This window comes from Pristiophorus japonicus, chromosome 19, assembly GCF_044704955.1.
Source record: "Pristiophorus japonicus isolate sPriJap1 chromosome 19, sPriJap1.hap1, whole genome shotgun sequence".
In the NCBI taxonomy this organism is placed as follows: domain Eukaryota; kingdom Metazoa; phylum Chordata; class Chondrichthyes; family Pristiophoridae; genus Pristiophorus; species Pristiophorus japonicus.
Window position 1 is genome coordinate 91,415,292 of NC_091995.1, and position 10,486 is coordinate 91,425,777.

A 10,486-nucleotide genomic window follows, 5' to 3' on the forward strand; every position below is an offset into this window, starting at 1 on the left:
ATTATCTGGGTCATTATCACATTGCTGTGTGTGGGAGCTTGCTGTGCGCAAATTGGCTGCCGCGTTTCCCACATTACAACAGTGACTACACTCCAAAAAGTACTTCATTGGCTGTAAAGCGCTTTGAGTCATCCGGTGGTCGTGAAAGGTGCTATATAAATGCAAGTCTTTCCTATTTTCAAGAGTATTGGAGACGGACGGAAAAAGGCTGCTTGACTGATGGCCCAAGCTCCATCCAATAATCGGGTAACAAAGTGCTTTCCAATTGGGCGTGGGAAGCCGCTGGGCTTGGAGGATGGACCAATGGCAGGAGTGCGGGGGCGGATCAGCTCCAAGGTGGGCGGTCATGTGATGAAATATCCAGGAACACGTTGCCCAACCACAGTTGGCGACCCGCCCCAGCCTCCGAACGACGAGGTTGGGGGAGGAGAGGGGAAGGGGTAATTTTTTGGGAAACTCCAGATCCAGGATGACGTCCGGCCCGGTGTGAGCACAGATCAGAGAACCGTGGAAAGAAAGAAAGACTTGCATTTCTATAGCGCCTTTCACATCCACCGGACGTCTCAAAGCGCTTTACAGCCAATGAAGTACTTTTGGAGTGTAGTCACTGTTGTAATGTGGGAAACGCAGCAGCCAATTTGCGCCCAGCAAGCTCCCACACACTGCAATGTGAAAATGACCCAGATAATCTGTTTTTGTTATGTTGATTGAGGGATAAATATTGGCCTCAGGACACCGGGGATAACTCCCCTGCTCTTCTTCAAAATAGTGCCGCGGGATCTTTTACATCCACCTGAGAGGGCAGACGGGGCGGAGCACGAAGAGAACAATTCCACACCTCTCTTCGGCCGCAATTGAATATCGCTGTGGTAAAACGCCGGCTTCGTAGCGCCCTGAGAGAGGCCTTCCTACAAAATCGGAACAAAAAACACAAAAATATTCCCAATACATTACTCACCCCAAATAAAGTTAAATCGCAAAAAGAAAAATATCAGCTTTCTCTGACGGGGTCACTAGGGGGCGCTACAGCTGCAGCGCAAACCAAATGTTGTACTTGCGTCGCGACTGGGGGCGTTGCCGGGGCAACGTTCCCGGGCGGTACTCCTCAGTGCCGCCAGTACCAGCACACTGAATTTGCCGAGCGCTCACGGCCGCAAACCCTTGAGCCGAGGGGCGCTATCCCAACCGAATTTCTCTACAGGCCGTACCAGGTGCATGCTGGGATAGGCTGCTTAGCAAACTGGTTCCAAAATGGCCGCCCCTGGCGACAACGAAAGGGGGCCATTGGACAGTAATAGCGGCCGTTTGTCAGGACGTAAGAAATAGGAGCAGGAGTAGGCCAACGGCCCCTCGAGCCTACTCCGCCATTTAATACGATCATGACTGATCCGATCATGGACTCAGCTCCACTTCCCTGCCCGCTCCCCATAACCCCTTAATCCCTTATCGGTTAAGAAACTGTGTCTCTCTGTCTTAAATATATTCAATGTCCCAGCTTCCACAGCTCTCTGAGGCACCGAATTCCACAGATTTACAACCCTCTGAGAGAAGAAATTCCTCCTTATCTCAGTTTTAAATGGACGGCCCCTTATTCTAAGATCATGCCCTCTAGTTCTAGTCTCCCCCATCAGTGGAAACATTCTCTCTGCATCCACCTCGTCGAGCCCCCTCATAATCTTACAGGTTTCGATAAGATCACCTCTCATTCTTCTGAGCAATGAGTAGAGGCCCAACCTACTCAACCTTTCCTCATAAGTCAACCCCCTCATTCTCGGATTCAACCGAGTGAACCTTCTCTGAACTGCCTCCAAAGAAATGATATCCTTTCGTAAATACGGAAACCAAAACTGCACGCAGTATTCCAGGTGTGGCCTCACCAATACCCTGTATAACTGTAGCAAGACTTCCCTGCTTTTATACTCCCTCCCCTTTGCAATAAAGGCCAAGATACCATTGGCCTTACTGATCGGCTGTGAGCTAAACTGCAAAGATAAACTACCCTGACGCAGAACTAACTAACGTTTTAATAATGAGGTTGAAATTCATGCAAAAGCAGAGCCAGTCGTTTAGACTTTCCCTCGGTTTAAGCCCTGCCCTAAGCCTCCCGTCTGTTGAAACAGGGCTTACGATTCATTAGGAGCCGAGAGAGAGAGAGGTAGTGAACAGCTGGGCTGCACACGTCATCTTCAACGTGAATCATTGTGCCCCCCCCCCCCGCGCCCCCACCCCCTCACGCCACTTCACCACGCCACACTCTGACACAAGCCTGGTGCGTGCCCTTGACAGCCGTGGCAGGATAATCTGCAGAAGCACACGGAGACCATCTGTGCCAGGAGGAGAGCCAGGACTGGCTGGCTGGGAGCAAGCTTCCTTTTCCTTTTGCCCTCGCAGTTATCGAGTGGGAGCGACTGCCGGTGTAACACTTCCCACATAACCCCCTCCCCCACCGCCCCCCGGCTCCGACGTGACAGGGAAAAAGAGAGGGGAGAATTAAATGGGAAGTGGGTGGTGAGGAGGGGGGAGCTATTTAATGCACTGCTCTTCCGCACTAAATAAAACAGGGTTTTTTTTTAAACTGAAGGGGTCACATAATGCGTATCAAGGTGAAAGTGTCACCACAGGGGATTAGAACACTCACTCATTCCTGGCATCTCGTGTCAGCACCAAGCTGCCCCAAATGACGTCTCTCATGGGCGAGATGCGTAATAACGCTCACTCTGCATCACAACCTGTCCACACTTATTTCCCATCCTACTCTGGTGTCAGCTGTGGCTCAGTGGTGAGCACACTCGGAGTCAGAAGGTTGTAGGTTTGAGTCCCACTCCAAGGAACTTGAGCGTATTAAAAGATTCTAGGCTGACACTCCCGGTGCAGTACTGAGGGAGCGCCGCACTGTCGGAGGGGCAGTACTGAGGGAGCGCCGCACTGTCGGAGGGGCAGTACTGAGGGAGCGCCGCACTGTCGGAGGGGCAGTGCTGAGGGAGCGCCGCACTGTCGGAGGGGCAGTGCTGAGGGAGCGCTGCACTGTCGGAGGGGCATTACTGAGGGAGAGCTGCACTGTCGGAGGGGCAGTACTGAGGGAGCGCCGCACTGTCGGAGGGACAGTACTGAGGGAGCACCGCACTGTCGGAGGGGCAGTACTGAGGGAGAGCTGCACTGTCGGAGGGACAGTACTGAGGGAGCACCGCACTGTCGGAGGGGCAGTGCTGAGGGAGCGCCGCACTGTCGGTGGGGCAGTACTGTGGGTGCGCTGCACTGTCAGAGGGGCAGTACTGTAAGAGCGCTGCACTGTCAGAGGGGCAGTACTGAGGGAGCGCTGCACTGTCGGAGGGGCAGTACTGAGGGAGAGCTGCACTGTCGGAGGGGCAGTACTGTGGGACGCTGCACTGTCGGAGGGGCAGTACTGAGGGAGCACCGCACTGTCGGAGGGGCAGTACTGAGGGAGCGCTACAATGTCGGAGGGGCAGTACTGAGGGAGCACCGCACTGTCGGAGGGGCAGTACTGAGGGAGCGCCGCACTGTCGGAGGTGCCGTCTTTCGGATGAGACATTAAACCAAGACCCCATCTGCTCTTTCAGGTGGACCTAAAAAATTCCTGTTTAAAAGAAGAGCAGGAAAGGTCTCCTCAGTGTGCTGGGGCCAATATTTATCTCTCAATCAACAGAACAAAAACAGATGATCTGGTCATTATCACATTGCTGTGTGTGGGAGCTTGCTGTGTGCTAATTGGCTGCTGCATTTCCCACATTACAACAGTGACTACACTCCAAAAGTACTTAATTGGCTGTAAAGCTTGGGATGTCCGGGTGGTCGTGAAAGGCACTATATAAATGCAAGTCTTTCTGTAAAATATGGTGTATAAATGATCATGGTTTTAACAGTATCTCAGAGTATCTCAGAGCATGTTCGAAAGGGACAGAACCTGCTAAAGTCACTTTCTGTATACAGTTAAAGGCCGATCACCCTCACTGTGTGTCAATAAAGTCTGTTCCATATACTTCGTGCGTACTCAAAACACTTTAAAAGTACTTCATTGGCTGTCAAGCGTTTTGAGACGTCCGGTGGTCGCGAAAGGCGCCATATAAATGCAAGTCTTTCCTTTGTTTATCCGTGGCCCCAGCTCCGTTACTCATCACACAGCCGGCATTTGTTCAAAAGGCCACATTGAGCTATGATTGCCGCCAGCGTTTGCAACCTGCTCACGGCTGCTTAGCCACTTTTTCACCTTCATCTGCTGCGAAGTTCTCTGATTCTCCCATCCCCCCGCTCTGGTCTGAGTTGTGGACAGATGGGGAAAGTAAATAATGAGATAACGAGCAATGAGCAGTGCAGGTAACAGATTGAGCAAGTCTCCTCGGGCAGTGCTGCGTGATATCACAACAATAAATGTACCAAAGGAAAATGTGCAAGAGTTCCTCGAAGATGCAAAAAGCCCTCCTTGATTGCTACCAGCAGCTGGAGTTCTCTTCAAGTCACAAATAACGCCTGCGTTATAATTAGAAAAGTGCGAGAATTTGAGTTTGACCTCTTTTCTCTCCAACTCCTCTCTTATCTTTCATCCTAATTGTCAGCCGTGGCTCAGTGGGCAGCACTCTCGCCTCTGAGTCAGACGGTTGTGGGTTCCAAGTCCCAAGCCAGGGACTTTAGCACAAAACAACCTAGGCTATTGCTCCCAGGGCAGTGCTGAGGGAGCGCCGCACTGTCGGAGGGGCAGTGCTGAGGGAACGCCGCACTGTCGGAGCGGCAGTACTGAGGGAGTGCCGCACTGTCGGAGGGGCAGTGCTGAGGGAGCGCCGCACTGTCGGAGGGGCAGTGCTGAGGGAGCGCTGCACTGTCGGAGGGGCAGTGCTGAGGGAGCGCCGCACTGTCGGAGGGGCAGTGCTGAGGGAGCGCCGCACTGTCGGAGCGGCAGTACTGAGGGAGTGCCGCACTGGCGGAGGGGCAGTACTGAGGGTGCCGCACTGGCGGAGGGGCAGTACTGAGGGAGCGCCGCACTGTCCGAGGGGCGGTACTGAGGGAGCGCCGCACTGTCGGAGGGGCAGTGCTGAGGGAGCGCCGCACTGTCGAAGGGGCAGTGCTGAGGGAGCGCTGCACTGTCGGAGGGGCAGTACTGAGGGAGATTCGTACTGTCGGAGGGGCAGTACTGAGGGAGCGCCGCACTGTCGGAGGGGCAGTACTGAGGGAGTGCCGCACTGTCGGAGGGGCAGTACTGAGGGAGCGTCGCACTGTCGGAGGGGCAGTACTGAGGGAGCGTCGCACTGTCGGAGGGGCAGTACTGAGGGACGCTGCACTGTCGGAGGGGCAGTACTGAGGGAGCGCCGCACTGTCAGAGGAGCAGTACTGAGGGAGCGCCACATTGTTGGAGGTGCCGTCTTTCGGATCAGACGTTAAACCGAGGCCCCGTCTCTCCCCTCAGGTGGATGTAAAAGATCCCACGGCACAATTTCAAAGAAGAGCAGGGGAGTTATCCCCGGAGTCCTGGATAATATCCCTCAACCTACTTAGCTAAAACAGATCTGGTCAATATCACATTGCTGTGTGTGGGAGCTTGCTGTGCGCAAATTGGCTGCCGCGTTTCCCACATTACAACAGTGACTGCACTCCAAAAGTACTTCATTGGCTGGGTGTCATGGTACATCAGACATTGAAAGTTGGCATGCAGGTACAGCAGGTGGTGAAGAAGGCAAATGGCATGTTGGTCTTCATAGCTAGAGGATTTGAGTATAGGAGCAGGGAGGTCTTACTGCAGTTGTACAGGGCCTTAGTGAGACCTCACCTGGAATACTGTGCTCAGTTTTGGTCTCCTAGTCTGAGGAAGTACGTTCTTGCTATTGAGGGAGTGCAGCGAAGGTTCACCAGACTGATTCCCGGGATGGCAGGACTGACATATGAGGAGAGATTGGATCGACTGGGCCTGTATTCAGTTTAGAAGGATGAGAGAGGATCTCATAGAAACATATAAAATTCTGACGGGACTGGATGCAGGAAGAATGTTCCCGATGTTGGGGAAGTCCAGAACCAGGGGTGACAGTCTAAGGATAAGGGGTAGGCCATTTATGACCGAGATGAAGAGAAACTTCAGAGAGTTGTGAACCTGTGGAATTCTCTACCGCAGAGAGTTGTTGAGGCCAGTTCGTTGGATATATTCAAGAGGGAGTTAGATGTGGCCCTTACGGCTAAAGGGATCAAGGGGTATGGAGAGAAAGCAGGAAAGGGGTACTGAGGTGAATGATCAGCCATGATCTTATTGAATGGTGGTGCAGGCTCGAAGGGCCGAATGGCCTACTCCTGCACCTGTTTTCTATGTTTCTATGTTTCTATGTAAAGCGCATTGAACTGTCCGGTGGCCATGAAAGGCGCTATATAAATGCAAGTCTTTCTTTCTTCGCACTACATTATGACCTCAGCGACTGCATCCATTTAAACCCAGTTGTTACAGTGACAAAGTTATCTTACGTCACAAAGGGCCAACATTCCAAACCCTGTGCATATGGAGCCCCTTCTCGGAGTGCAATATTGTGAGGTCGTACCTATTTATTTACAGTTTTTACGGCTGTTGCTCAGTAACAGCGGTGCTGTTCAGCAAACGCGCAGTTAATTGGGGATATATCTGCCGCGACTCTCCCCTGCTCGACCGGCCCAACCCCAAAACCCCCCCACCCCACCCCCCCACTATGCTGGCCAAGCTCGAGTTGGTCCACGGCCAGAAAGACACCAAGTGCTCCTTCCCGCTGGGCCCGTACCCACGCTATACCTGGATCCACGACGACACGCCAGAGGATGGCCTGGACAAGGCTTGCTACGAGATCTGGAAACGGGTCCAGCAGCTCTCCTCCCAGCTCGACCCCGGCCCCCGGGAGGCGAGGGGGCCCGAGCCCGGCCGGGTTGGGGCCGAGCTCGAGGCGGAGGAGGAAGAAGAGGAGGAGGACGAGGAGGCGCCGGGCGAGGCCCCCGAGGGGCGTCCGGCGGGCCAAGCGCCCGACAGCTGCGGCAAAGACGACGTCTCCCTGCTGGTGCAGCTGGAATACCTGAGCATCATGGGCGAAAGCGCCGCGGTGGAACTTTGCCAGCCCAAGCCCGGAGACGGCGGGCCGGTTGCCACGCCGGTGCCGGGGCAAGCCGCCGCCAACAGAGAGAAGGGCCCGCCGGGACCCGGCGCGGAGCCGCTGAAGAACTTCCTGGACAGCATGTTGAAATGCGCGGGCGGGGCGGAGCAGATGCCCAAGAAGGGTGGCTTTGCCAAGGAGGAGCCCCCGTCGCAAGCGAAGGCCGCCAAGAGCTGCTCGACGGCGGGGCTGGAGCTCGAGCCGAGCGTGGCCTCCAACAAGGAGATCTGCCAGCTCCTGGCCCAGTTCTCCCTCAAGCACATCAACGTGGCCGAGGCCCCCGACAACAAGGTGGTGATGGAGGAGGCCCAGATCATCAAGGACTTCCTGCAAAACAACATGTTCAGCTCGGCCGGGGGCGGGGACAAGCCGGCGGAGACCTCACCACCCCCGCCGCCGCCGCCGCCCACCGGCGCCGTGGAGTCGCAGGACGAACACGCCCGCCGGCAGCTGCCCGTCTTCGCGAAGCTGCGCGAGGAGCCGGCGCCCGGTCCCCTCGAGGGCGGCCGGGAACCGACGGCGGGCTTGACCACGGCCTCAGAGGCCAGGGCCCAGGAGATGGCGGAGGCCGGGCGCGACCTGGTCAAGCTGCTGCGTGCCGGCCGACGGGGGGCCTCCCCGCGAGAGCCCGGAGGCCGGGAGTCGCCGCGAGCCGGCTCGCCGGAGCCCGAGGAGAAGGCGCCGGCCGGTGGTATCGCCGTCCCCTCCTCCAACAAGTCCGAGCACAGCTACAGCACCTCGCGCCACGCCCTGAAAGGCGCCACCCCCTCCGCCCGGAAAGGGGGCCCCACCCAGCCGGCCAAGGAGGCGGGCAAGGCCAGAGGCGGGTCGGGAGAGGCAACGGCGGTGTCGGCCCTGCGCAAGGACGATTTCAAGGGCGGCGAAGAGGCGGACCGCAAGATGGCGGCCTTCGCGGCCGCCGGCGAGGACGAGGCCAGCGCCACGAGGGGCGGCCAGCCGCCGGAGAGGGCCGAGGCCCAGGAGGCCGAAGGCGCGGCCGGGCACTCCGGCTCGGACTCGGCGGGCTCCGAGTGCAACGCCGGCAGCGCGGACGAGGACGTCGCCAGCGGCCCGCGGGAGGGCGCGCCGGCCGGCTACCCGGACAAGGGGGGGTCGGCGGCCTCGGGGGGCGCATACGACTGCGGGGCCAAGTACGGGGCGGCCATGTACCCCGCCCGCTTCCCCGGCGGGGCCCTGCCCATGGCCAGCCGCCCGCCCCTCATCAACTACCCGCCGGTGGCCCCCGCAGCCGCCCCCTCCGCCGCCGCCGCCGCCGCCACCGTGCCCCCCTCCGCCCCCGGCTACGCCCATCACCAGCCCTTCTACCAGCCCCGCACCATGCGTGTGCCCCACCCACAATCGGCCTACCAGCCAGCCGGCTGCTTCGTGCGGCCCAGCAACCCCTACAACTACAGCCAGATGGCGCAAGAGTACGTGCCGCGCCAGGCCTACATCCGGGCCACCTACGCCCCGCTGGTGGGCTACTGGTCCTTCGTGCCCGAGTATTCCTACTCCGCCCGCAACCCCGCCAAGCCCCTGACCCCGGGGGGGGGCGGCGGCGGCGGCGGCGGGGGCGGTGGCGGCAACAACCCCCCCGCCATGGCGGGCGACGGGCCCCAGTGCCTCTTCCAGCCCGCCTATGGCTACCTGGACTCCAACATGGCGGCCACCAGGTTCAGCTCGGGCCGCACGGGGCCCGTCTACAACAACAGCAATTTTCAAATGTACTATCCCGCGGACGGAAGTGGCTACAACTATTGGTAGATACTGTAATGTAAAGAGAGAGAGAGAGAGAGAGAGAGGGAAGGAGAGAGAGAGAGAGAGAGAGCGAGCGAGCCAATGAGCACCCCTGCTGACCTGTGCTAATGGAAACCTTTCTGAGATATATTGTGAAGAGGGAACAAATGGTTCGTTTCTAGAGTAACAAAACTGGTTCACTGTAAACACTAAAAACTTTCACCTGTCTGAAAACTTTCATCTGTCTGAATTGTCCTCCAAGTGTGTGTATAGTGTACGTTCCTAAAGCATGCTATGGGCCTCTATTGGATGTATATGTCCTTATAGTCTATCTAATGCATGCTATAGGTTCCTATAGAGCACATATATCTCTATAGCCTATCTAAAGCATACAATGGATCTCTATATGATGTACATATGCCCCTATAGTTCGCCTAAAGCATGTTTTGGGTCCACATAGGAGGCAATTGCCCCTATAGCTTATCTAAAGAGTGCTTGGAGTCCTGAGAAAATAGCCCAAAAACTGTACATACTCCCGTAGCCTAAATGGAGGAACTTTGGGGTCTCCATATTGTAGGGGTTGTGCCACGGCAAGTGATCTCGAAACCCGTTGCTGATATCAGGCAGCTCCTGGAGGGCGGGATCACTCCTCGCCATTGTTCTACTCGGGAAAACGTGGGACGTGCCGTCATCATTGGCACCGGCGCACCGTCGGGGCCCAGACGCGATTCCCGGGCCGCGGAGGCGAGACTCTTGTCGCCCCTCACGCGCTCGCGCCGCGAGAGAGGGAGCGGCTGCCAGGGTTCCCGTTTCCCCCCCCGTTTTGATTCCACGCTCCTACCGAGTTGGCACGCATCCTTTCCGCCCATCAGAAACCGGCTGGGCACACAGCCAAGCAATGTTTGTCCTCTCCAGGCACCCTTAGACCAGGTCAGTTTGAGACGCTCATTGGTGCTTCTTTACACATAAATAAATGCATATATGCTGAAAAACAAAAACCGACAAAATCGTTTTTATTCTCTTCCTTGTCCTCTTAAGTTAGCGTCCCCGGGTATTGCGGGCAAGGCGACAGTCAATTCGCGCACAGCAAGCTCCCACAAACGGCAATGAGATAATGACAAGATATTCTGTTTCTTTTAGTGATGTTGATTGAGGGATAAATATTACTGAGGGATAAATATTACTGAGGGATAAATATTGGCCCCAGGACACCTGGGATAACTCCCCTGCTCTTCTTCGCAATAGTGCCCGTGGGATCTTTTACGTCCACAGAGCAGACGGGGGACTCGGTTTAACTTCGCATCCAGCAGACGTGGTCCTTTTTTTTTTTGTCTCCTGGGTTTGCCCGCGGCAGTGTCCAGGAGATGAATCTTTTGATTCCTGGAGACTCCCGCGACAGTCGAAGAATCACAGAAATCTACAGCACGGAAGGAGGCCATTTCGGCCCATCGTGTCCGCGCCCGGCCGACAAAGAGCCACCCGGCCTAATCCCACTTTCCCGCTCTCGGTCCGTAGCCCTGTAGGTTACGGCACTTCAGGTGCACATCCAGGTACTTTTTAAATGTGGTGAGGGTTTCTGCCTCTACCACCCTTTCAGGCAGTGAGTTCCAGACCCCCACCACCCTCTGGGTGAAGACATTTCC

General features: G+C 56.5%; 1 protein-coding gene across 1 annotated transcript; it reads left to right on the forward strand.

The window, feature by feature from the left end:
- The first annotated feature begins 6,674 nt into the window (after nucleotides 1–6,674).
- LOC139230295 (uncharacterized protein C1orf94-like) lies at nucleotides 6,675–8,870 on the forward strand. The gene has a single exon (XM_070862123.1). The coding sequence runs from the start codon at nucleotides 6,675–6,677 to the stop codon at nucleotides 8,868–8,870; it is 2,196 nt and encodes a 731-aa protein (XP_070718224.1).
- The last annotated feature ends 1,616 nt before the right edge of the window (nucleotides 8,871–10,486 follow it).

What these genes read in the sequence shown, in the direction of transcription:
- LOC139230295 (XM_070862123.1), top strand. Translation starts at nt 6,675, where the DNA reads ATGCTGGCCAAGCTCGAGTTGGTCCACGGCCAGAAAGACACCAAGTGC.